The 27,525-nt window shown below is 36.0% G+C and overlaps 2 protein-coding genes and 1 pseudogene across 3 annotated transcripts; 2 read left to right on the forward strand and 1 right to left on the reverse strand.

Moving 5' to 3' along the window:
* The first annotated feature begins 519 nt into the window (after positions 1 to 519).
* LOC131664704 (DNA repair and recombination protein RAD54-like) lies at positions 520 to 3,329 on the forward strand (annotated as a pseudogene).
* A 14,979-nt stretch (positions 3,330 to 18,308) lies between these two features.
* LOC131664560 (high affinity copper uptake protein 1-like) lies at positions 18,309 to 21,642 on the forward strand. Of its 2 annotated transcripts, none has more exons than XM_058935765.1 (6): positions 18,309 to 18,424; positions 19,936 to 20,075; positions 20,155 to 20,433; positions 20,700 to 20,965; positions 21,048 to 21,274; positions 21,343 to 21,642. In XM_058935765.1, exons 4-6 carry the CDS (start codon positions 20,700 to 20,702, stop codon positions 21,438 to 21,440), a joined length of 591 nt encoding a protein of 196 aa, XP_058791748.1. In that variant the 5' UTR covers positions 18,309 to 18,424; positions 19,936 to 20,075; positions 20,155 to 20,433; the 3' UTR covers positions 21,441 to 21,642. The 2 variants fall into 2 exon arrangements, with proteins under 2 accessions (XP_058791748.1, XP_058791747.1); XM_058935764.1 differs by lacking the exon at positions 18,309 to 18,424 and adding an exon at positions 19,556 to 19,768 and having other exon boundaries at positions 19,860 to 20,075.
* A 53-nt stretch (positions 21,643 to 21,695) lies between these two features.
* On the reverse strand, positions 21,696 to 26,156 carry LOC131664705 (E3 ubiquitin-protein ligase RNF14-like). The gene is made up of 4 exons (XM_058936004.1): positions 26,073 to 26,156; positions 22,353 to 23,321; positions 21,998 to 22,165; positions 21,696 to 21,926 (listed from the first exon to the last, which is right to left on the reverse strand). The coding sequence occupies exons 1-4, from the start codon at positions 26,154 to 26,156 to the stop codon at positions 21,696 to 21,698; spliced, it is 1,452 nt and encodes a 483-aa protein (XP_058791987.1).
* Between the last annotated feature and the right edge of the window lie 1,369 nt (positions 26,157 to 27,525).

The raw sequence follows: 27,525 nt of genomic DNA on the forward strand, positions 1-27,525 counted from the left end.
ACTGGAAATCCTTAAAATTAATAAAATAAGTCTTAGGTGCTGGCCTTAGCACCCAAACCAAAGTTGCGGTCAAACTTAGAAAATATTAAGTAAAAAAAATTCGTAAGTAAACCGATCGTTAGTTCGTCTTACGAACTAACAGCACCCATAATAAAATCATGACTAATTTGATTATTTAAGCAACTAAAAATAAAAAACTGTTTCGAATATTGGCTCACGTTCAAACGCCAAAACGCGGTACGCATGCTTCCTGAATTATCCCCGCCGGTACGCGAACCCCCGCTCTTATTTTTTACTACACCTGTTTGATTTTAATATATTAAATATTATTTATTATTAAATTATAATTATTTATTATAAATTATAATTATTTATTTTAATATATTAAATATTATTTATTATTAAATTATAATTATTTATTATAAATTATAATTATTTATTTTAATATATTAAAATCAAACAGGTGTAGTAAAAAATAAGAGCGGGGGTTCGCGTACCGGCGGGGATAATTCAGGAAGCATGCGTACCGCGTTTTGGCGTTTGAACGTGAGCCAATATTCGAAACAGTTTTTTATTTTTAGTTGCTTAAATAATCAAATTAGTCATGATTTTATTATGGGTGCTGTTAGTTCGTAAGACGAACTAACGATCGGTTTACTTACGAATTTTTTTTACTTAATATTTTCTAAGTTTGACCGCAACTTTGGTTTGGGTGCTAAGGCCAGCACCTAAGACATATTTTATTAATTTTAAGGATTTCCAGTGGACGAACCAACAAACGACAAAGAGAAAAGTTGTTGCTATCCTGACGAAATATCTAACGGTATAATTAGTTTATCGATTAGCTTAAAAAAAAGGATTCTGGGTGCTAACTTTTTAGACCTGGGGGCCTATTCTGAAAAAAAATTTTGTGGTAAATCAGTTTGTCACTTCAGTTTACCACAGAATTAATCACTTTAGATGTGATAAATGCTTATGACATGTGCTAAAATTTTTTTTCAGAATAGGCCCCGTGCTAAAATTTTTTTTCAGAATAGGCCCCCTGTATCAGTTACTCCATTAAGAGAGCACATTTTGAGTTTTTCTTTTCTTCTTATAGATGGCTCTATCTTGTCATGCAACTTTGGGTGCGTCTGATTTAGCCATCGTGCCGTTCTTCAGTGCTGAGAATCCGACCCTTCAATCAAAAAGTTCTTTTTCTATAGTTATACCGTTTCTAGGTATGTTTTCAATCCATCGGCTACATGATTCGGCTTCGTTCCACGTTTCACTTGTTAATATCATATCAATTTAAAATTCAGGGCAATCGAAAACAATTCATTATACGTCAGAACGTAAGTAATTGATTGGACTGATTGAGCTACTAATAAAAAAATATTTTTAAAATCGAATATTAAAGAATAAAAATACTTTGCTGAAATAATAATAAAAACAAAAACGTTATTTAATATTTGATTTTTTTTTAGATTCGCTCATAAAAGTTCTAAGTAAAATTGGCAAGTGCCCTTGGAGAACTAAGCACCCAATTATCATAATTTTGCCGCCCAGATCCTATGGAAAATAAATTATCCAATAAGGAAATCAAAAGAAGACAAATAGAAAATATTGTGTGTGTATATATATATATATATATATATATATATATATATATATCAGAGTGAAAATTAAGAACGTTGAACTAAAAATTATATTAATACTATTCAAAATACAATATCACAACATGTAAATTTATCTGCTTTCTTAGTTGTATAAGATGTTAATTTATTACTCTTATTTTTTATTCTATTGTAGGAAGACAGAGGTAGACAATGGCTCGGTAAACCATTTAAAATTCCAATCCCTGGCTATGAATATTCTGGGCTAACTCTTGGTTTACACTTTGCTGGTCCTTGAAGGCTCTTCATGATCCAGATGAACTCAATGCTCTTGTTGTATACACACCTCCAAAGATGACAGAGCATGAAAACTTAAAGATTGACAAGTGAGTAATATGCATTTTATGGAATGTTAGTTAAACCGAAAAATTAGCCTATGATACGTTTCAAAATGATTTTATTCTTTATAGAACAAAAAACCTTGTTCACATAGTGGTTGATCCACTTTTATGCAATATTTTAAGGCCTCATCAAAGAGAAGGTGTCAAATTCATGTACAAATGTGTTACTGGTAAAAGAATAGATAATGCAAATGGATGTATCATGGCTGATGAAATGGGTTTGGACGAAAACTTTGCAATGTATAATTTTGACATTTTCAAATGACTACAAAATCAAGTTAAACCTCTGGCAATAGATTACGTCAGCAAAGCTGATATAGAAAAAAAATGGACTGGATTTATGAAAACCTATGATCGACAATGTACCAATCCAATCCTTATAATTAGTTATGAAATTCAGATTATACACTCATGTATTACATCAGGATGAAGTAGATTTAGTTTTGTGTGGTCAAGGACATTGATTAAAAAATTATGAAAATTAAACTTATCAAGCATTTATGTGTTTAAAAGTCTAAAATGAGAGTTTTATCGAGTGGAACTCCTATGCAGAATGACTTATTAAAACACTTCTCTCTAGTTTATTATGTTAATGCAGGATTATTGGATACAGCTCAATGGTAAAGCATTTTCATTCCACATTTTGCATATAAAATTTATTGTAAAACTTGTTTCACAGGAATTTAGGAAAAATTTTGAAATTCCAATCTTCGAGAACAAAACCTTGCTGGCACCATTGATAAAGAATACCAACTAGCTTAAGAAAGCTTATGAGAGTTAGTCACAATTGTAAATAAATGTCATTAGATGTACTAATGTCTTACTATCAAAATATCAAAATTGCCTTTAAAGTATGAATTGACAGTCTGCATAAAAATGACTAAACTACAAATACAGCTGTACAAAAACTTCGTTAAGAGCGACAATATTAAAAGGTCCATACAAGGAATTTTCATTTGATCATAAACCAATAAAATCTTCACACCATTTGCCACGAGCAATTTATTTAGTTTAGAAGCTTATTTTTTCTATACTATTTAAACAAAATATTATTGTCTTTTGTGTTTTATAATTCTTTATGGCTCCTAGATTAAAAGAAAATATATGTAAATTTTGTTACAATAATTAAAATTATGCATGTGACAGATATTTTTTAAACGTGTTTACCTAGAACATTATATTTTTTCTTGTCAGAACGATGAATTAGAATTCATCCTTGAACGAACCATTAAATGCAGCTGCTTCAGTAAATAATTCAATATATGTATACGAGTTTTCCACGAAATTAGTTATAAAAGAATCGATTTCATTTGTCCAAGTTCTAGAAATAATAATATGTTGGAGGTAAATCAACTTGTACATCTAATTTCTTTAAAATTCCTATACCTTCAGAAGATTATCACTTACGAAACTAGTAGATTTTATTAAACTTTCAAGATATTTCACTTTTTTCGTATATTTTTCGAAATTTCATAATTTTTCACTTTCTTCATCAAATTGTCGAAATTTAAAAATTTTTTATTTTTTTGATAAATTTGACGGAATTTCAATATCCAAATTGACGAAGAAAGTGAAAAATCATGAAATTTCGAAAAATTGACGAAGTGAAAAATCACGAAAGATTGAGAAATTGGGTTATAGTTAAATTGAACAAAAAAGAGAAAAATATTGAAATTTCGTTAAATTTACGTACGAAGTGAAAAATTCTAAATTTTCGAAAACTTTACGAAGACAGTGAAAAATCATGGAAGCTTGAAAAATTGGGTTATTGGGTTGGGTTATAGATAATTTGAAGAAAGTGAAAAATCTTGAAATTTCGAAAGATTGACCAAAAGTTGGAAAATCATGAAATTTCGAAAACTTTACGAAGAAAGTGAAAATCATGAAAGATTGAAAAATTTGGGTTAGGTTATTGGGTTATTGGGTTATAGATAATTTGAAGAAAGTGAAAAATCTTGAAATTTCAAAAAATTGGCCAAAAGTTGAAAAATCTTGAAATTTTGAAAAATTGACGAAGAAAGTGAAAAATCTTGAAATTTTGAAAAATTGACGAAGAAAGTGAAAAGTCACGAATGATTAAAAAATTGGGTTATTGGGTTCTTCTACGTAAATTGTAAGAATTTAAAAAAACAATTTTGTTTTGGAAACCACGCGGGATGTAAAGTGGGATTTCACTAGCGGATTCAATTTTTGGAAATCCTATGTTAGATACCATGAGGAAGTTCGGATACATTCTTAATTTACCGGAGGCCCATGTTGGTTCCGATATGGAATCCCACTTAGGAATTTCTATCAAATCCCTGGATGGGCTCCCATAAGAGATCCTATGTAAGAACCCACATAAGATCCATATAAGGGATCCTATCCGGGGTCTTCCGACCGGGGAAGGTTTGCCTGGACGAGCTTGACAAGATGACCTCTTGGCCATGGATATCGCCTCCGTTACCCTACTTCTGCTCTGTTTAATGAGCTTCTTCCTACCAAACCCTCGGTAACTTCTGACAAACAATAACTTCAAACAACAACTCCTCCTCCGATTTGTCAGAGGCTTCTGACGGCAAATCCGATATCAAAGGACGCTTCCCTCCCATTGAATGAGTCCAAAAAGAGCATTGGTTTTCTATCAAATATTATATGGACGCGTTAAGTCTTACAGCCAGATGCTCGATTAACACCCCTGGCTCCGTTCACCTCTATATGAACTCTACTGACGACTTCCGTCAATTAAACTTCAAAATGGAAGCTGAAAAAATGTAGTACACCTCCCACCAAGTATGCCAGGACTTCGACCTAGAGGTCGTCATTCATGGCGTCCTTGAATGCCACTCAAATGATGAGATCAAGGCCAAGCTTCTGCTCAAAAAACTTCCCGTCAAGTCAGACTTACGCATACGTCTGACAACCCCCAAGTCTTCTCCTACTCGAATAGTCCCTAAGGTTCTCAAGACACCTCCTGCTTCCGGCCTACCCTCGCCCTTAATCACGTTACTTTCACACAGCCCCCCCCCCCCCCATCGCCCTGTGAATAACCAGGCTACCTAGCAGCTTTTTTGTGAATTCCTCTCACGTTTCGTAGCCCTCACTACCCAATACCCATACTCCCCCCTCCGCCGGTCACAAGTTGTCTATCCTTAACTTTAACGCCAGCGGTCTACTATCTACGACAGAAGCACAGTCATAGAGATTTGCAATCTCCTCGATGAGCGCTCGTTAAATGTCACGTGCATCTCCGAAACTCATTTAAAACCCCATCAAAAACTTTTATTCTCAAACTGCTCAGTCGACACGATTGACCGCCTAAACTTTGCCTGGCTTTTTACGTCAGTAAATCTGTAGTGACAGAAGCTCAAGTCCAATGACCAAGCCCAAGGAGTTCCCTCCTTCCTCACCTAATTCGCTCACCATTCTAAATTTCACACTCTGTGTCAGTGGCAACAGCCCTGCTGTGTGTCTTTCCACCTTCTTGATTTATAACCTACGGATTGGTAACCACCTAGAAGGGGTTTTAGTCGGTACACCAGCATACGGTGAACCCGACACTACTCACTATACACACCTCAGTAGGTGTTTTTTTGAAAATTTCCCCTACTTATCCGAAGTCCGTTTTATTTAATTTTTTTTAACCTTTACCCTGACATGGTAAAAATGGACTTCAGATTCAGACTCAACGACATCAAAAACATGAAGGACCGGGCCTATTTGCCTAAATTCGTGGGATGATCTAGATTTGACCTTGACTTGACCTTGACCTTTACCTGACGGAGAACACATAAGTCATCTATACACGTTGTCTAAAAAGTCCGGAAACACCTAAAAATTTTCCATATATATATTTAAATATCACTGAGTGGGATTATCTGACAAGTATGGAAAAGCAATGGAGTTGTATTTTATTAACGTTTAAATTTAATATAAATTTAATATAATAAACAAATTTAATATATCTGTTTGTAAATTTTCAATAGGGCTACTATAATATCAAAGTACAATTTTTGAACTTACGAGTGTTTGATGGTCTCCAAACCCCTACTCATCAATTTTTGTAAGTAGCGAAAACTCCATCCATGAAAACTAATCTAACTTAATTATTTTCAACACGAGGCAAGTTTACCTTTGCGAGTTAATCTGCTATTTTTATCATCTATTCTGAGAGCTGTTTTTCTTCCTGCTTTGTAATATGTGTATAATTGCTTCTTCTTTTTAAATTATTTCTAATTGTTTTTTTCATTATTTATTTATTAAACGTAAATGATCTATTAATGTAATTGAAATGTAAGATCCGCCCGAAAATTCTGATTGTAAATCCGAAAATCCAACTTATCAGAATGAAGACATTCATAAAATACACGGCATTTATCGGATATACTCCTCAAGCAGTATTGATCTGGCGGAATTTCATTTGTATTTCATCACCGTTCTGCTAAAGTAACGAAAACGTGTTTTAATAATAAAATAATTATTTGAACTATAACCTTTATTTCATAAATAAATTGGTTTCGATTATTAAATATCAAATTTTTTTAAATCAAGCATTGATTAAACATTATCAAGAATGGAAACTTCGTCAGTAACTTCAGAACCTCTATTTCTTTTTATGAACTATATGTCTTATGACTTGAACAGTCAAATTTAAATCATTTGCACAGATTTTATTGCTGGTGGGGTACCTATACCTTCTTATAAACATTAATAATATGATCATCGAAAAAATTGCACAGTGTAATTCATCATAGTATATGACGTTGCATAATACATCGAAACCAAACCTATTGTCGATGCAATTTTCCCTTTTGTAGAATATCAAACTGCACGCAATTACAAAATGTATGGTTTCCTAATATTTCAAAATTACAAACCTTTTCTAAACTAGTCGCTGCATATATGAAACCAAGAGGCCTCCCATAAAAGGGGAAAATGCTACGCACTATTCACGCAAAAATTTATAGATACGAAATATAAAAAAATCAATAATTTCCTTATTTGCGATCGTCTAATGTGCTATGAATAGAATAATGCTTTGTGTGAATTTTCTTTATTTTTAAACACCGCGAAAGATACAATATCCGAAAAATGCCAAATTGAACTAAGGCATACCACTAAAAACTGTTTGACGCCCTACATTGTTACCGTAGCAACAGTCAATACAACAAATCTTAACCAAGAAAAAAATACTGGACTTCTTTAATATATCTGGCTATCATTATTGTAACATAACAAAGTATGTACATCGAGCTAAATGATTATACCCCGTAACCTTCAAACTTTAATGGAATCAAAACATTTTGCCCATGCACTAGACTATGACACGCCCAAACATCCCCCTCTACCTGTATACTCCACTCCACAGAAGACAATATACCGTTTAAAAGAAAAATGGCTATCAAATTTGGGCGGAACTTAGCACAGCACACCTATTATTTACCCACGGAAAATCTTATAGCAACACTTCGCCTCTAAAACATTCTATTATCCTAGTTCATTATTGTAACAGTGTTTTACTATTATCTATATTATCACTACTAACATGTATTTTGTTACGACTACTATCCTTGTCTTAGCCATAAAAGTGTTGATCTAATATTAGTTGTTGTTTCGGTTTTTTCATAACGCAATGGAATTATAATGCGAAATTTGTTTCCTGACTTAATTAGTTTAGGTATTGCTATACCTAAGCTAAATTAAATTATTCAAGTGCGGAAGTTTGTTTTGTCTTTGCAAGTTAAGTGCACTTTAATCAAGTGGTTTTCCGAAAGTCTGTAAAATATTGAAAGTTATCTTTTCTCATGAACAGGGCGTCTCTACAATTTATGATGTTTTCATTAGATAAAGTTTTTTATCACGTTAGTAAGCTATCATCAAAACAGAAGTTGCCTTCCATTGTATCAGGTAGTTATTTAATTTTTGTTTGTTTGGATATTCGCCCGCTTTTATCCTTGCTATTCAGGCAGAGCTTTCGTTCTTGATAGACATTATTATAATTGGTTCGCTTATGTCGGTTGCTCTTTTGTTCTTATTTGAATCATTCGGCGGTTTCTTTTCGGATGTTGATAGCTGATTATTATGTAAGGTTGTGTTTTGATTACTATTGTGCTGTGCTAAGTTCCGCCCAAATTCGATAGCCATTTTTCTTTTAAACGATATATTGTCTTCTGTGGAGTGGAGTATACAGGTAGAGGGGGATGTTTGGGCGTGTCGTAGTCTAGTGCATGGGCAAAATGTTTTGATTCCATTAAAGTTTGAAGGTTACGAGGTATAATCATTTAGCTCGATGTACATACTTTGTTATGTTACAATAATGATAGCCAGATATATTAAAGTTCAGTATTTTTTTCTTGGTTAAGATTTGTTGTATTGACTATTGCTACGGTAACAATGTTGGGCGTCAAACAGTTTTTAGTGGTATGCCTTAGTTCAATTTGGCATTTTTCGGATATTGTATCTTTCGCGGTGTTAAAAAATAAAGAAAATTCACACAAAGCATTATTCTATTCATAGCACATTAGACGATCGCAAATAAGGAAATTATTGATTTTTTTATATTTCGTATCTATAAATTTTTGCGTGAATAGTGCGTAGCATTTTCCCCTTTTATGGGAGGCCTCTTGGTTTCATATATGCAGCGACTAGTTTAGAAAAGGTTTGTAATTTTGAAATATTAGGAAACCATACATTTTGTAATTGCGTGCAGTTTGATATTCTACAAAAGGGAAAATTGCATCGACAATAGGTTTGGTTTCGATGTATTATGCAACGTCATATACTATGATGAATTACACTGTGCAATTTTTTCGATGATCATATTAATGTTTATAAGAAGGTATAGGTACCCCACCAGCAATAAAATCTGTGCAAATGATTTAAATTTGACTGTTCAAGTCATAAGACATATAGTTCATAAAAAGAAATAGAGGTTCTGAAGTTACTGACGAAGTTTCCATTCTTGATAATGTTTAATCAATGCTTGATTTAAAAAAATTTGATATTTAATAATCGAAACCAATTTATTTATGAAATAAAGGTTATAGTTCAAATAATTATTTTATTATTAAAACACGTTTTCGTTACTTTAGCAGAACGGTGATGAAATACAAATGAAATTCCGCCAGATCAGAGTGAGAGCGCGTAACCGTTCCCTGATTCAGGATGAATGATACGGGGGGGGGGGGGGGGGTCAATAAGTCTTTACAAAATCAAAAATATGGCGCTCGTCACGCTTGAATTATGATGTTTTTGGCAAGTAATACTACTAACTCGATATCGTACAGAGTTTCAGCTCGATGCATTAAGTCGTTTTTTGTGAGCGTTGATTGAACAAAAAGTTATTGGTTTATTTGAAAAATGGAAAAATCAGAGTTTCAAGCGGTGATAAAACATTTTCATTTGAAAGGCCTTACACCAAAAGAAATCACAGTTGAGTTGAACGCCGTTCATGGCAAGTCTGCCCCTGTTGTTAAGACTATTTATAACTGGGTAAATGAATTTAAACGCGGCCGTACAACAAGAAAAGATGAACCCCGTTCAGAACGCCCCGTGGAAGTGAGTATGCCCGAAATGGTCAACAAAATCCACGATATGGTGTTGAGTGATAGAAGATTAAAATTGTGAGTATTAGTTGAGGTCACAGGGGTATCAAAGGGTACAATCATTTCAATTTTGCATTAAAAATTGGGATGAAAAAAATATCAGCAAGATGGGTGCCGCGTTGGCTCACTGTTGAAAACAAACGCACCCGCGTGGTCACCTTTGAGGCTCTTTTGGCACGCATACGTCGTAATCCGGATGACTTTTGGCGTCGACTCGTAACTGTAGACGAAACATGGGTACACCACTACACTTCTGAAACCAAAGAACAGTCCAAACAATGGATTACCGCAGGAGAACCAACCCCAAAGAAGGCAAAGACAGTAAAGTCAGTTGGCAACATTATGACCACGGTTTTCTGGGATGGGTATGGAATCATCTACATTGACTACTTGGAAAAGGGCCAGACGATCACTGGACAATATTATGCGTCATTATTAGGTTAGCTGAAAGAAAAAATCAGAGAAAAACGTCCTCACTTGAACAAAAGAAAATGCCTCTTTCTTCAAAACAATGCTCGAGTTCACACGTGTGCAGTTTCGATTGCAAAATTTAACGATTTAAAGTACGAATTAATTGACCATTCATCATATTCGCCTGATTTGGCTTCCAGTGACTTTTTCTTATTTTCTAATCTCAAAAAATGGCTTGCCGGACAACGATTCACGTCAAATGAAGAAATCATCGCCGAAACAAATGCCTATATTGAGGGTTTTCAGAAATCATATTTTTCTGGTGGCTTAAAAAAACTGAAAGGTCGTTTAATAAAATGTATCGACCTTTAAGGAGATTATGTTGGACAATAAAAAAAATTACATACGCAAAACTTTTTGTTCCTTCTTTTTGTAAAGACTTATTGACCGGGGGACCACCTTATCGCTCGGGGGTTAACGCCTCACGAGACAATAATCTATTTTCCCGCACTGGTATCGTAATGTACTATTTTGATATGACGTGTGGAAAGTGCGATTTTCAACGCACGTTAGTTACCGAGCGTATGGGAAAAACGCACTTTCCGCACGGAGTGTCAAAAATACGATACGGCACATGTTCGGGAAACATTTTCTCGTCTTGTGTACCTTTCCACCCTTGCTTCGCTCGGGGATTAACGCCTCACGAGACAATAATCTATTTTCCCGTACTTGTATTGTAATGTACTATTTTTATATGACGTGTGGAAAGTACGATTTTCAACGCACGTTTTTTGCTGAGCGTGCAGGACAAACGCATTTTCCGCACGGAGTGTCCAAAAATACGGTACGGCACATGTTCTGGAATAGTACATTACGATACAAGTGCGGGAAAATAGATTCTTGTCTCGTGTGGCGGTAGCGCCCGAGCGATGCGAGGGTGGAAAGGTACAGAAGACGAGAAACTATTCCCGAACATGTGCCGTACCGTATTTTTCGACACTCCGTGCGGAAAGTGCGTTTTTCCCGCGTGCTCAGCAAAAAACGTACGTTGAAAATCGCACTTTCCACACGTCATATTAAAATAGTACATTACGATACAAGTGTGGAAATAGTACATTGCGATACAAGTGCGGGAAAAAAGATTCTTGTCTCGTGTGGCGGTAACGTCCGAGCGATGCGAGGGTGGAAAGGTACAGGAGACGAGAAACTATTCCCGAACATGTGCCGTACCGTATTTTTCGACACTTCGTGCGGAAAGTGCGTTTTTCCCGCACGCTCAGCAAAAAACGTACGTTGAAAATCGCACTTAGTACACGTCATATCAAAATAGTACATTACGATACAAGTACGGAAATAGTACATTGCGATACGAGTGCGGGAAAATAGATTCTTGTCTCGTGTGGCGATAACATCCGAGCGATGCGAGGGTGGAAAGGTACAGGTGACGAGAAACTCTTTCGCGAACATGTACCGTACCGTATTTTTTGTTACGACGTATGGAAAGTGCGATTTTCTACGTACGTTTTTTGCCGAGCGTGCGGGAAAAACGTACTTTCCGCACGGAGTGTCGAAAAATAAAAAATACTATCGTATTTTAACTGAAAAAATAAATATAAACTATCTTTGGTAATTTTTTAATTAAGCGCATAATTACCGAGAAAAAAATTTCTATATATTTGATACTTACGTAGACCTACATTTTTATCATTTACCAGGGTGAAGCAAATTATTGTAGCTTCAGTAGCTGATGTCTATGGATTACTGGAATTTGGGTGCAGCTGAATCGGAATCCGCAGTTAGATTTTCAAAATTCAAGATGGCGGATCCACTATGGCGAATGACGAATCTTAGAATCCAAGATTTTGAAAATAAAAATACTATCATGTTTTACGTGACAAAAATAAAAAGAAATTATTTCTAGCAAAATGCTTCTAGCATCCTCTAGCAGAATTTGTTAAATTGTCAAAGTTATGGCTTGTGTTGTGTCTTCTCTGGTGAATCGTAATTGTTTGCTCAATTTCCTATACAGGGTTCTTAATAGAGAGTCTACGTTTGTTCAACGCGCGATAATCAAATCTAATGTGCGGTGGCTGTGGTTTAGTCTTCTGTGTTTTTCTTGGGTATGCAGAAAACAGGTGCGCAGTAAGCATTAGTAAATTTTTCGATGAAGGCCTTATTCAATAAGTCCTGCATTTGCTCGTTGATAAATATATGAATTTATGGAGGGTATTGAAATTATCTTAATCTCATCGGAACTTTTGAAGTTATATTAATTTCGATTTCAATTAAATTTGTTGCTTCGAGTGTATCTCCTTGTATGTAAAATTGATCGCTATAAGTGTTTAATGATGTTCTCGATGTTTGTGCACTATTCTTTCTGTATGTGATCGAGTTTATTAAGTGGTAGTTTTTCAAGTCTTTCATTATTAATATTTATTGTCTCATTTGTTAATAATACGTTAGCTAAAAGTTTATGCGTTGAAGAGGCTCGTGATTTACCTCTAATTAGTGTGCGCGCTGTTATTAGTACGTTCAAGGCATTATAAACCACGTGAGGTTGTCGTAAATTGTTCTCTGAGGTGGTTTCTCAATTCAGTCGACGGTTTTTTGATGAACTGATTAATTTTATTAATTAAATTTTATAACAGATTATATTCTGATATTTCTGATTTTATCAATATTTTAATTATCGTAGATAATTTTTTAGAAGTTCTAATAGGTCTGATTCGTCTGAGATTTTATTTTTTTGATCCCCAACCAAAAGTACAATTTCCTGGCATGATTTTGCTCGCCTCTCTGATTGGCCGAGAAAATTCAGCCCCACGTTTTCTGACAGCACGTCTTTTCGACATTTTCGTGAAAAACCAATAAGTGCACATAGTATCAAACAAAGTGTTAATCATAGTGCATCTAAAATGAATGATTCGTTTTCATACGACGGTTTTAAGGTTTTTCACCGCCCTTAAGGTGAGTCGGGGGATATAGGATCCAACATGCAGAGTTTGTGTGCTCGATTTAAGCGTACGTACTTTGGCTCTGAACACGTTCTTCGCTCTCACGATAATGGATAAGACGTTCATGCTATACGGCTAGTTAGGGAAAAGTGAAACATTCTTCTCCAGTGGTTGGCCCGTCAATCAGCATGGAAAGTGCACATCTTACCATAATCGGGGAAAATACTGAGAGTGTCCAAATTAAGTTCGGCCCAGGTAAAGACGCAGGAATCTCGGTAATGACCACAGATGCGCCCTAAGCGGGGCTAGTGAAGGGCGGCGGATACTGAGAGAGAGGCTGTGATGATGTTTGCCCTGGTACTGCTGGTGCCAGAGCTGGACCCGGTATTTCTCCAGCAGGTACTGGCGACACTGCAGAGCCTGGGTTATGGGACAGTGAGCAACGAGCCGCCAGTGGTTGTGGCTCCTCCGGTGCAGCCCTCTCCAACGTCACCTGCCCCTATCACAGTATCAGTTCAAGCCGAAATTTTAACTCAGCCGACCGAATCACTATGGTGGTCCGTCTCATCCCAGCAAAAGTTCTCGCGAAAGCTCGACTGCAAGTATACGCATCACTAGTACCGTGTAAGGGCACTAAGATCAGCGCTAATAAAAGCCCCTATTCTGCCGGTGTCGTCGTCAATGTCGACAAGCAAGACAGCAAAAGCTTAGGAGGAGGCTTCGCCCAGGATAACTAAGTTAATCAGCTCTTTGGAAGCTACTAGGGTGAACAACGATAACTTCATCAGTTTGGACGAGAGAACGCGCCACCAACGCCAACATCATTACCGATACAGGAGTATACGGGTGAGCTTTACGATGAGCTTTTGGGGTCACCCCGAGAAGAGATGCGCCACCGTTTCAATGACAAGCCCAATGACACTGTAACAACGTTCAGGGTCTGAAAGATTAAGTGGAGCTATTGAGTCCGGAGCGGAGTGCTTCTTATACCGTGATTGGAATGCTAATTAATAAAGCAGGTCGCGCGTTATTTATTCTATTGGGGAGTCATCTATAAAATATATTATTTGCCTGCTGTGTTATTTGATTAGTAGTAATGGTTTGCATTATGTTATTTTTATTGGTGATAGTACCATTATTATTTTTTAGAGATTTAATTTCGCTTTATCGGTCACCATATGACATTTCCCTCTAAACTCTACAACTTGTGTGAAAACTATTTTTCCGACTTCTGCAATTCCAAAGGAGTTATTCAAGTGAGTTTGTGCATTAAAAATAGGTAAGTCTACATTTCATTTGTCGTCAGCGGTGATCGTTAATCGCTTGTAACTTTTTAAAAAAGCATCGTAGCGGTAAAGGTAAGCGATTTTAAGTTGACAAAAACTGAATAACTAAAATTATTTATTTTAGAAGACAAACTTCAAGAGCATGTCATTTCCAGCTCTACTACAAAACATAAGAAACCATTTGCAAAAACTATACACAGACGTTCTCTTACAAAAATGCGAATTGGAAAAAAGTAATAACTAACGCATTGAATATGGCTACGCTACCCCCAGACTTATTAGCATACTATCTTATGCGTGAACCTGGATACAAAAGCATGATAGCAGGGGTAGTAGTACATATTCTTAAATGTATGTCGGTACAAGTCAAAATCAGAAAAGCCGAAAATTGCTATCTAGAATTACAATCCAAAAGTCACTACGCATAATAAGACCATAAACTAAACATATACAAATTTACAATATTTCCATGAATTCAACAACTAGCGGATTTCACACCTACAACGATATGAAACACTTGTTCCGCCGTTTTAAATAGCACTCCGTTTCACCGGGAAATTCAAATTAACCCTCGTGTTAAGATGTAACTTTGTTGTCTAAACGCGGCCAATTGTTCTTTATAACGAAATTCAAATTAAATTAGCCAAATTAATATAACAAAATATTTTAGGTTAATCCCAAATATTATAACACTTAGCTATATCCTTAACTGTTTACTTAATCTGAAGCCTCTATACTTCTTGATGGACATATGTAACCTTCATGATAATTCCACTCAGTACGTTAATAGCCGAACAGCTTATTAAGAGATTTCTGGACCTCTGCGGCGTAAGACAAGCACCTTCAGTAGAAGTTAACCTTACCTAACTTTCTTCTTCTCTTGGATTAGCGAGCCTGGCTGTGCTCGCGAGCGAACCATAAGGGTAACCGTGTCCTAACCCATGTCCGACTAGCATTAAAGAAAGGTAGATTATTATTATTATTATTATTATTATTATTATTATTATTATTATTATTATCCTCAGGATATACCACTGTTACACGACTAACGACGCACGCCTAGACCCCACTGCGCCCGGCGAACGACGGAGAGCAACAGTACCAGCCACAACCTTTGCAGGATGCTGAGGTCGGCTTGAGAGCGCTGCGACATATGGTATTCCTACGCCGCTTTTCTGGAAGGATAACCCGACTGCCTGGTTCATGCAGCTGGAGTCGCTGTTCAACTGCCAGCAGATCAATACGGACCTTCAGCCATACCACACCACTGGCGTCGGTCTGAATAGCGAGACCATCGTGGATTTGAACGTTCTGTAGAATCCTCCGATGTCGAGCAAATCGAGAAACAGCAAGTGTTGACCCGGCATGGCAATCGACATCACGCAGCAGTGGCTGTACAAGCTGTTCTCTAACCTTAACATGGGCGATCGCACCCCCGCGCAACTCCTTTAGCATATGAGGATCCTGGATGAGCTCGTACAGACGGCAGATGAGTTGGTAGACACGGCGCCCGACATCTGCACACTGCGTCCTGCTCTCGTTTCGGTACCTGCTACAGCCCTCCACCGGTTACTTCTTCGCAATTAGTCCTCGAACCAATCATGGCCGAGCTGGCTGCACTGCGTGTTTCCATGCATAAAATACTCAAGGAACTGCATGCCGCGTCCGGCGTTGTCCAACAGCGTGGCAGCAGCCTCCCTCGCGACAGGGAGCTACCCACAACCTGGAGCGGCCTGTTTCTACCACACATACTTCAGGGAGAAGACGAAAAATTGTTGCCCGCCATGCAGCTTTATGAATAAAGCTCAGTCGGAAAACCATTAGAGCCGCCGGTCGTCATGGCGGTCGATGGACAAATAGGAGATAGAGATCTAACTGCACGTTATCGAGTGAGAGTTTTATAGACCCATGCTCATTGATTCTGGATCAATGGTTTCGATACTGCCGCAATTCTCTCTTCTATACTACCACACCCAGCAACCACTAACGCTGACTGCGGCCAATGAAACATCACTATGCATCTACGGGTGGTGCATGCTGAAACTCGACCGAGGCCTACCGTTTGATTCGTTACACGGCAGACACTCTCAGGATTCGACGACACGATATTTTTACTTCAAACGTGAAAATTTAAATGAATTCAATGTAAACAATTGATCTGAACAAAAATTTTTTTAAACCCTATGTTCACGGTATTTACTTTCCAAGACACGGGAAGCATACGGGCTCCTCGTGTCGCTGCACAAAATGCGCCGCGATCTTCATTTTATTTTTATTTATTTTTCGACACTCCGAGCGCAAAGTGCGTCTTTCCCGCACGCTCGGTAGAAAACGTGCGTTGAAAATCGCACTTTCCACACGTCGTATCAAAAAATACGGTACGACACATTTCGGGAAAGAGTTTCTCACTTGTATCGTAATGTACGCGCTTTCTCTCGGCCGAGAAAGCGCGTCTACTTCCACGTTTGGCCCTCTTAACTCAACACGTTTTCCTTCGTCTAGCACCGCACATTTGCGACTCGTTACCGAGATACTTACAAGAGCAGGCATAGAGAGGTCATAAGGAGCATATTTGGGCAATGAATGGGTCGATCCATTGCTATGTCCATGTGGTCGCTCCCGTCGATCGCTCGCTGAGCGGCATGCACTGCCCGGCTGGGTTGGCCGACCAAGCTTCCTCGCTTTCTCTCTGTCTGTCGCTTCACGGGCCCGCGGCACGCTTTCTTACCCCTAGGACTGGGGTTTTTATGCCAGCTAGATACGGTCTGTTCGAGGTTTATATAAATAAACTGTTTTGTTACCACCATATCTTGATCTTTCTTATTATCGTACACACTCCTCGCTTTGATTTGAACTGTCTCTCTCTCTTTTAAAGCTACTTAAAAACACCCTATTTTTTAATAAAAAATTGTATGTGAAACTTTGACAGGTAGAGTAGACGGAAAGATTTCGATGAAAGATTCTAAAAGCTCATTAAATTCTAAGTTAAATACGTCTAGTCACATGCTTTTTACAATACATTTTCACAAAAAATGTAGACGTTGAAAACTTGTAAAAACTTGTTTATTCAGGACTTAATGGAATAAAAAATTGAACGACAAAAAAACAGTAATGAATAAATTATCGTATTTTTTTTAATTTTCACGTCACCCTTCTGTGCAAATACATAAATTACCTTGAAATAACCATAGGGGCCATTATAGAAAAAAAAATAAAACATATCTAGACGTACAATTTTTTTCCAGAATCTACAGTCAAAAATATATATTTTTTTTAAATAAACATGTTTAACCTGGAAATAACATCATAAGTACGTTAGCGGTACTTACGGATGTGGAAGCGATAGCTTGAATGATGTAACTGATTATAGATTGCTGAATATGACGCGAGATTTTACAGTATAAATTCACTTCGTTTTACCACAAGCTATTCATTGTCGAAATTTTGACGTGAGTGCAAAGTAATTATGTTGTTGTGTAATGAAAAAGAACACAGTTTTAATTATACTATTTAATATATGTTTGGCCACACGTTAAGAGTGTGGCCGCACTCGCAGGCGCCGAGGATGATGAGAGAGAGAGAGAGAGTGAGTTACGATGAAGTCAGCGCTTTATTTCTCGCAGAGAAGTACAATTAGCTTGATCGGACGCCCAGTGACAGAGTGTCGCAGATGTAGTGCGTTGCTGCACCCGGCGCAAGTAAGTCTTGCTTAATAGAAGCGATGGCCGGAACACAGCAAGCAAGGCCAGCTCGACGGTACCTCTCGTTCTGGCTACTGCGGGGCTCGTCGCCTCTATATACCCAGCTCGATGATCGAATGCCGCCCCCTCTCGTCGCTCAGGTCGGAAACAAAGGCTTAGGCCGCTTAGGGATGCTAGTCGGCTTAGCGGGGATTAGCAGTATTAGCAGGATTAAGCCGCTTCGCTCTCCGTGCCAATCCCGTACTCCCCAAGCCTGGCCCCTAAGCCTGTAACCCAAAGCGCAGGCGTTGGCAGCGCCTCCGGTCGTGCCCAGGTGATGACGGCACCGGTTGCACGCCAACCGCCACATATGTACGATGCAATACAGTCCAAAGAGATAGCGATGCACTCGAGGGTGCAGCTTCAACTCAACAACACAGTAGGACTGATTAGTGTGTTAATAGGCATGTTATTTCAAAAATACAGTAGGTGGTGCTCACCCTCGAATATTAAGGTATACTACGTGCATTTCCATATACATTCGCGTTTTTATTTTTGTGACTTCGTTTTTATTTTATTCTTTGATACAATTAAGCATATTTTTACTCGTTTGATTTTACAAATGACAATTTTTTAGTTTTTGTTCATGTTATCGTAGTCTTTAAATGCCTTGACCTAATCAAAAAAATAATTTCCTTCTTCTAAGAAACTAAAATAAGAATATAGCATAAACGAAAAGGAAGCAGATTTAAATACAATCATTGAACCGGTCTTCGAGCATATACTACTAGATGCAGCCCGCAGGGCTACCGAACCGTCATCGGGTATAGAAAGAGATAGCGCGATTACCTGAATAGACTATCTCTCTCGCACCGCACGCTGATTGGCTGAGTGCGCTCCCCGCCATTAGCCGTATATATAGATATATGTAGTTTTATATGGTAGAGTAAATGTTCGAGCGTATATTCTCATTTAATATTTATGCGAAATTAAAAATTATTTTACTGAAAATTATGAAGTATAACCAGATGAGCGTCGTTTTAGATAGAATTTTTCCTATTATAATATATTTACTACGAATATATATGTAAAAAACATTATTTTTTTCAATATTTATTGAAATCATTACTTAGGCAACCAGAACAACAATATACGGTACATTAGTGATGATAATTTTTACTTTTCTTATATTTATAAAAATATTACACCAATGCGGTAACTTATAAAGTCGACTTCACGCTTTGAAAATATATAACAATTACTTATACAGTGAAATAATTTCAATCTTAATCGTGGTAATGTAATATCAATTTAGTTAAATTCCTACGAATGCGTTCCTTTTTTTGAGCTTCAACAGATTCAAATTTTTTTGATCTTTGATGAGGCATTTTTCAATAGCATACGCGAGAAAAAAAACAGAAAGTATAAAAAATTAAACTATTACAAAAAGCCACATGCTTTGTATACAACCTGGAAGTGCGCAACATATATACAACTAATGGCGGGGAGCGCACTCAACCAATCAGCGTGCGGTGCGAGAGAGATAGCCTATCCGGTAATCGCGCTATCTTTTTCTATACCCGATGACGGTTCGGCAGCCCTGCGGGCTGCCTCTAGCAGTATATGCTCGAAGGAACCGGTTGAATTGAGGAACACAGAAACACAAACTACAATTCAAATTAAATGAACAAGAATTTTACTTACAAAACCGCTTAAGAATTCTAATTAGCTATAAAAATCCATATATAGTTTTAAAAATTTAGGCTATTTTGGTGTTAGATGGCGCGTAATCGGCCAATGCTTTCTATATCTAAAACTTAAAAAAAATGAAGACTAAAGAAGAGGTAACATTCGATAGGTATATTATGTAAAAGCATTTGACGTTTATTTTCTGTCTCAAAAATCGCTCAGCGCTTGTAAATGAAATTTCGTTTCACGTGACTGCATAGCAATGAAGCAAAAGCATTAAAATGGTATCACTAGATAACAATTGTCAATAAAACCTTGCCTTCTGTACGTATATAGTCTAGTCATGTTAACATACGTCAACGGTGACCTAGATGAGTGTGCACTGCGTGTGCAATATTATTTTCATCTTTAAAAGCTGAATCAGACTCGCAGAAAAACATCTACACAATAATGTACTCATGTTCAATAGTAATCAGGTAACAAACAAAGTTTATCTTGTTGTGAATTGATAAAAAAGTGCCTTATCCTATCACGTAAAAATAACCTTTTTTACAGAGCAAGCAATAAACATAATAACTATGGTTAATTTGGCCATTCACTCCTTTCACTTCATGTATGCTTATGTGACTAGGTTAATGTAACTTACACTGCCAAACTGTTATGTACTCTAACATAGTTTATCATGATAATTTTATGGAACATATTATACATGTAAGATGAATCACAAGAATCAGTATTTCCTTAAAAATTTAGATTTCTAAAATAACGGAGACTAATTGTTTATATGCACAACCTGCATAAGAGTTACCATTCAAGGTACTACAAGCAATCAAAGTAAGTACCATGACAAAGATTTCAAATATCTATATAGGACAGTCTAATGCATAGTTACTTTTGACAAATACCACTTGTATATACTTTCTTATCATTGTCATGTTCAGGATGATATTATAGCTACAATATTGTAGTGTATTTCTATGATAACCTATTAATGATTGATTGAAATAAGCTTTATTCTTTTTAAAAATGTAAATTAAAATAATGATTGTATATTTCTCATCTTATTTATTAATAGGTAAAATATTTTTTCCTTTCTGTAGATGCATATGTATTACTGGTTTGGGACTGAATTCAAAGACTTTTTATTCTATGGATATAATATAATAACTACTCAATGTTTTATATCAACATTGATAGGCTTAATAGCTTTAGCTATATTATATGAGGCTATGAAATTATCGCAAGTCAAATTATATGAATATGCCAAAGAAAGTGATGAAATTGAAAACCAAGCTCAAAACATAGATAGTTCTTCTTTAATTTCAGAAACTTTAAAGTCTAAATATATTTTAAAGTCACCTCAATGGTATGTATTATTTCTTTTGCTTTTTATTCCTTCAATGTTCTTCTAAATATACAAATATTTAATCAATACATTTTGCCTTCAGCTATTCTCAGACAAAATGGCTATTAGAACTTGGTCACTGGTCAATGCATGTTGTAATAGGGTATTTTTTTATGCTGACTGTAATGACATTTAATGGTTATATAACTATTGCACTTGCCATAGGTAGTGGCATAGGATACTATGTGTTTGGCCCAATTCTGGTAGAAATGAATATTAGAAAATTTAAAAAACAATGCAAAATTGTACAAGACAACTCAGAATGTATAGGTAATATAAATTAACACAAATGAAAGAAAATTACACTATTTAAACTTTAATTTATGAAATATGTCCAGATGTCATTGTGAGTACGGAAAGAAGAAATTCTACAAATTCAGAAGTATCTCAGCAAGCAGAAGTTAATATTCAAGTTGATGTTGATTTGCATTGTTGAATTTAAAAAGTGAATTTCACAGGTAATTTGCAATAAAAAGCTGTTTGTGATATTGTTAAAATATTGGATAGAACTGAAAAAAGTAAGTCCTGTTGACAGTTTTAATTGCATAAAAATATGTTATTTTTTATTGAACTTACAAAAAGGTATAGATGTAAATAGTTGTATATACAATTATTTTAATGTAAAAGTAAATGTTGACATTGTCTAAATTATATAAATTTTTCTATAAATATATGTAAATAAATAAATAATTTAATTATTGTTTTCATCAACTTCATTTATTTCATCCATAAGACCTTCAAATAGCTTGCCATTGCATTGACCATTTTCTATAAACATGAAATGATCGTAGGGATTATCAAAAATTATTTTTGAATTACACAACCAACAGAAATGTGTTTGACATTGTGAACATTTTATCAAATTGCATCCTGATACTTTACTAATAGTAATTTTACAAGTAGGACAAATTTTTGTATTTTCCTTAAAAAAGTTAATTTTTAATTAATCATAGTTATAAAATAAGAAATAGTTACATGTACAACTTGATTTACCTTGAGATAATCATTAGTTAATTTTTTTTCAACAATTTCCCGAATTTGAATTTTGCCATATAGTTTTTCCAAATTCTTTTTTGTATCTACATCACCATTTTGATACGCTTCAATTATTTTGATTTTTTCTGTAGAATCCATATCACATGGCATAATACCATGGTAAACCTCAAAATAAGAATTAGGATTTTATTTGACTGTATATTGTACTTTTATAATAGAGTTCTGAGTTATGGATACACGAAAAAAAAGTATGATTAATATAATTAATCATATTCCTTGGAATTTCATTGAAAAATTATATTCTATATGATTATACTATTATATTTATACTTGTATAATTATACTTGTGTACCTTGAAACAATATGCGCAAAAGTTATATTCACATACGAAACACGAAGCCAAATTTTCTCCTTCATTCAATGTAACTAATGATTGACACTGCTTCCTTGGACAGTAAACTAAATTTCCACTACTAATAAGTTTATATTCTAACAAATATTTGTCATACATATGAAAGAGATTTGCTGAACATAATTTTCTTATTTGATCAAAACTTATGTTTTCTATACACCCTGTCGCTGGACATACTAAATTACTATTAATATTTCTCTCACTGATCCTAACTGTTAGAAATTCTGTTAAACAATATTTGCAAAATATGTGCCCACAAGGAGTAATTTTTTCACAAGTTTTGCCAAAATATTTTTCAAAACAAATTCCACACTCGTGAAGATTGATCTCAAAATCAATTAAACCCTGTATGTCATTGTAATGAATTAATTTATCCAAAGGATTCAAATACAGACCTCCATTGATGACTCTTTGATCAGTCCATTGCAATACTTCTAACTGAAATTCATCTGTAGGATTCAAAAATATATTCATAAGATAAGATACATCTAAAATATCTTTTATTTGTAAATAAAAAAGTAATTCATTTTTAAGAAACTCTAGCCATATGAAAAGTATTTCATTCTGCTTATTCTCATCCCATAACTGATCTAGTTTTTGGCAAACAAGAGATGCTTGCCAAGGAGAAAGCCAATTAACAAACAAATGATACTGTGGAGCACTTGTTGATGGGTAATTGTATGGTAATTGTACATATAGTTGCAATGGTGGTAAATGCTTGATACATTGGTTATCCTGAATATCTGAAAATTCCTTTCCACATTTGATATACAAATATTCCTTTACCAATTTGCAATTGATTGCAAATTCACACTCAATGTTTACTCTTTTTTTATATTTGAACTCCTTTGTATTATAAATATTTTCAAGTGCAAACATTTCATCTTTTTGCCTTTCTTTATCTGTCAACTTTGAATAATTAAAATTCTATTAATTACCAAACTATCATTTTATTTTATATTATGAAATATGAAATGAAAAGTGCTGTTGTTGATTTAAATACTCTTAATATTACTTACCATTTTTAAAATGATTTGCACAGTTACATCAAATAATATAGAATGTTCCAAGTAGTATATTTTTTATTTTGACTCTGTGTCAAGCATGTTAGACCTAGTTAAATATATATACACATAATACATGCATATGTTATTGTATTACCAATTGTCTTATATCTTCTTATTACTCGCGTGACCTTATATATATTCTTAATTAATGAAGTTCATATTGATAGAATTATTCAAAACAAAACAAGCATATAATAAATGATAGTTATTTTTTGAAATTTTAATAAAAGTTTTATGTGATATCTCTTATTTTTTTCATTAAAATAAAAAATAACTATATAATAGTTTTATATATAAATAGTTTTATATATATATATATATATATATATATATATATACACACACACACAAATATAATTCATAGCGTGTCAACAATTTAATGAAATATTATTACTGCTCTATAGACATATTCTATTGACATATATATAGCACATTTTTGCTTCAGATTTATAAAAAATATTTTTAAGATCTCTACTCTACGGACGCATATGTGCGATATAAAAATAAATATGTTGAATGAGAGAATTAGTACCCGTGATTAGAGGAAAAATGATAACTCGAATAAAATATGGTTCGACAGATTTACTATACGTAAAATTAATAATAATAATAAAGATAATCGAGGTGCAGAAAGCCTGCTCAGGGACACTTAATTTTCACCATTACATTCCTATCCTGCCGGATTTTACTTTTACAAGGTATTAATCATTCCTATCGCCCTACAGAATGCAGGTATATTCCTCAGGTCAACCTCCTCAAATAACTCGGGATCCAATATCCCTCTACCCATTCACTTTTGTCCTTTGGCCATCAGTGCTGGGCGCATTCTTATATAAAAAGTGAAATGGTATTTCCTCCTCTTCCTAGTACCATCTACACAAGTTACTATGTTCTTGTATTTTGTGATAGCAGCGAAGCTCGAAAATACTCCCAGGATTGTTCTAGCCCCATATTTACTCGTGCTCTTTATGTTATTTGCCCATTTATTTATGTTTCGGCCAAACAAGGTTCTTTTCATCAGCATCCCTGGGATTTTTCTCAGGTTGTCCACCTTTCTTCCTCCATAATGGAATTTATTCTCGTGCATCCCTTTCGGTATATAGTAATCTTACCTCCCAGTCCGGGTGTGCACATGTCTTCGCTCCTTACTTGGCCTTTATCTTATCTGTCTTCTCATTACCCTTGTAACCTGAGTGTCTAGGATATTCACACAATAGTAATGGAGTTCCTCGTGGCCAGATCGTTCAGCACTTTTTTGGTCTCTTTGGCCAGTGCTGACGAAGTGACCGGATTCTTAAGTGCCTTTATTGACGCTTCAGTGCAGATTTTGATCATTCTGCTTTATTCGTTTCTATTTTATACCAGATTCATAGCACACATTTTTATAGCGGCCATTTCCGCTTGAAAGATAATGTTATACTCTTTCAGACCATAGGTCTTGTTCTTATCTGTTTTTATATATACCAAATTCTATGCCTCTGTCAGTCTTAGACCCATCTGTAAACCACATGTCTACATGTCCCAAGGCTTCATTCTCTTTAAATTTTTTCTTCCCGGTAAATTCGTTTTAAAACGCCTTCCGAATGTGATAAGTTTCATTATTCTATCTTGTGGTTCACTTACTCACCTGTCTACCTTGAAACTGCCTACTTTCAATGACGAGCAGAGAAATTGGAAGTTATTCAAGGAGCTCTTCAGCTCCATGGTCAAGGACACTCCGCACACAGCTAACTTACATAAATTACAGCGATTGATGTCCTCTGTTTGAAAGACAGCGCAGCAGCTCGTCTTTGAAATCTCCTTCAAATCGGCTCCAACTTTGAAGTAGCTTGGAACATTCTTCTGCAGAGGTACGATAACCGAAGAGTCAAGCTAGCTGACCATCTCACTCCATTGCTCTCCATGCCCGTCAGGATTTCTCGATCGGCTACCGAGATCACACGACTGTTGGATAAAGTCAAAGAAGCCATCCGGTCCTAGACTGCGCTGAGGCGACATGTCAGTTACTTGGATGACTGGTCGGAATGAGGCCTGGCATTCAAATCCATCAAGAACTTTGACACTTTCCCCCAGTATGCCGATCTGAAGAACTTTTTCGAGAACCGGTCAAAGACGTTTCAAACCTCAAGAGCAGTCAATATTACTCCCCCGGACAGCAGGTGCGCACGCCGAGGATCAAACAAAACGGCTCGTGCTCATACGTACCACTTAGATGGCGAATAATGGAAAGCCCGATGCGGAGCGAAGAAAATCACCTTGCCAGGTCTGCCAGGGTCTCCATTACCAGAAACTCTCCGTCTTCCTACCGCTGCAGGGTGACAGGCTGTGAAGCACTTCACCACACTGTTCTACATCAGGAGGTCCCGACGGCTCAGCCGGCACAGGGAAGTATCGCGGAGCCCTCGATACTCACCCCCCCCCCCCCCCCTTTCACTCTCGAACTCTGCATGAGGGAGCAGTACTACTCGCTATAGCCCAAGTGCTCATTTAAACGGAAAGCGACTCAACGAGCGCTATTGGATCAGGGCTCCGAAGTCACTTTCCTGTCAAAGCGGGTCGTTCAGGCACAGAGACTGCCCAATAAGCGACTCACTCGTGCAACCATCAGCGAAATTGACGTTAACATCGGTCTTTGGCCCTCGGTAGGTGAGGTGGACGTCGCGCTGATCTTTACCATCATGCCTTTCCGGATGCACCTCTTGAAGGTCGTCTTGCCAAAGCTCTTCCGGGTAGGGCAGCTACAATGAAGACCTGGTCTCATTTAGAAGGACTATCTCTTGCAAATCTAAAGTACTATAAGAAGGGCCCCATTGATTGCATCCTGGGGGTTAATATTTACACCGCCCTTTTGCTGAGTAGTCTCAGGAAAGGACTGCCAAGTGAGTCTATTGTGGCCCAGCGAACAGCACGAGATTGAGTTCTTAGTGGACCCATCCCTCTACGCCACACCGCTCCACATTATTCGGTAACATGCTACCGTGCCGAGATCAGCAGCTACAAACGATTCTATAATTCGAATTATAGTTTCGTTACTCTTTTATTTATTAATAACCTTCATTGAGTGTAGAGCTAGTGTAAATCGCTATCTTTCGGTTTTAAATTTTCGTGACATCATGTAGTTTCGAGTATTATTTTTCACATGACGTCACGTTTTTCCAAGAAATCGCTTGATTTTTTTACCTAGGATGTATATCAGAGGATTATTTTTAATCTTATTAAAAAAAAAGAGCATTATGTATAAGGCGAATGATTTTCAGCACGTGGTGGGAAATATGTTGCTTATATTCTATCACCGCAGAACCGATGTCCATTAATTGATTATAACATATAAACCTGCGTAAACACTCCCTAAAAAGTTATATTTTTTTTTCATATCGTGAGTATCAATTATGATTTACAAAATATCAACTAATTCATTACGATCGATGATTTTATAAAATAAAATATTTATTCATTGAATGATCAGAATTGGTATTATTTACCACTTAAAATTATTTAAGTCAAATCGTCACTTGATTACTGATCTATTGAAAATGGTTGATTACTATTCGATATAAATAGTTTTGATTGGAAACTTATGGAACTTTTTCAGCAGAGTTATCAGTAAAACTGTCGAACTATATTTTTTTCCCAAGTTAATTATCTTTCTTCGCAATAAAACCATGAATACTGTTCCTCCCATTATATATATATAGGGGGGGGGGGGGCAACAAACTGCCCATCAGCGAAAACGTAAACAAACGCTTGTTCACCACCCGACTACTAACCGTCGCAGCCCGGTGGCAGCCTAGAACTGGGCTACAATAAGTAGCGCACGTCAAAGTCAGGCCATAACGTGCGTTCGCATGATTGTACTTACCTTTTTCGGGCTCCTCAATTTATAATTCTATAATAAATTGCATATAATAAATATAATAAATAAACTATAATATTTTTTTTTCACGTCCCATATGTATCTGTAGTGAAGGAACGCTTTTCTATAAAAATATTATTTTATTGTTAATTTTCTATTTACGTGGTCATAGTAAAATCACATATTATCCATT

The sequence above is a fragment of the Phymastichus coffea genome, unplaced genomic scaffold (assembly GCF_024137745.1).
Source record: "Phymastichus coffea isolate CEN01 unplaced genomic scaffold, Cenicafe_Pcof_1.1 PCOF00044, whole genome shotgun sequence".
Taxonomy (NCBI): domain Eukaryota; kingdom Metazoa; phylum Arthropoda; class Insecta; order Hymenoptera; family Eulophidae; genus Phymastichus; species Phymastichus coffea.

Excerpts from the sequence above, each read along its gene's own strand:
- LOC131664560 (XM_058935765.1), top strand. The coding sequence starts at position 20,700 with ATGCATATGTATTACTGGTTTGGGACTGAATTCAAAGACTTTTTATTC. Across the intron at positions 20,966-21,047 it reads ATTTTAAAGTCACCTCAATG|CTATTCTCAGACAAAATGGC; the intron begins GTATGTATTATT and ends TTTTGCCTTCAG. Across the intron at positions 21,275-21,342 it reads AGACAACTCAGAATGTATAG|ATGTCATTGTGAGTACGGAA; the intron begins GTAATATAAATT and ends AAATATGTCCAG.
- LOC131664705 (XM_058936004.1), bottom strand. The coding sequence starts at position 26,156 with ATGGTAAAGATCAGCGCGACGTCCACCTCACCTACCGAGGGCCAAAGA. Across the intron at positions 22,166-22,352 it reads TTTGCGCATATTGTTTCAAG|GTTTACCATGGTATTATGCC; the intron begins GTACACAAGTAT and ends TCTTATTTTGAG. Across the intron at positions 21,927-21,997 it reads TAACTAATGATTATCTCAAG|GAAAATACAAAAATTTGTCC; the intron begins GTAAATCAAGTT and ends AACTTTTTTAAG.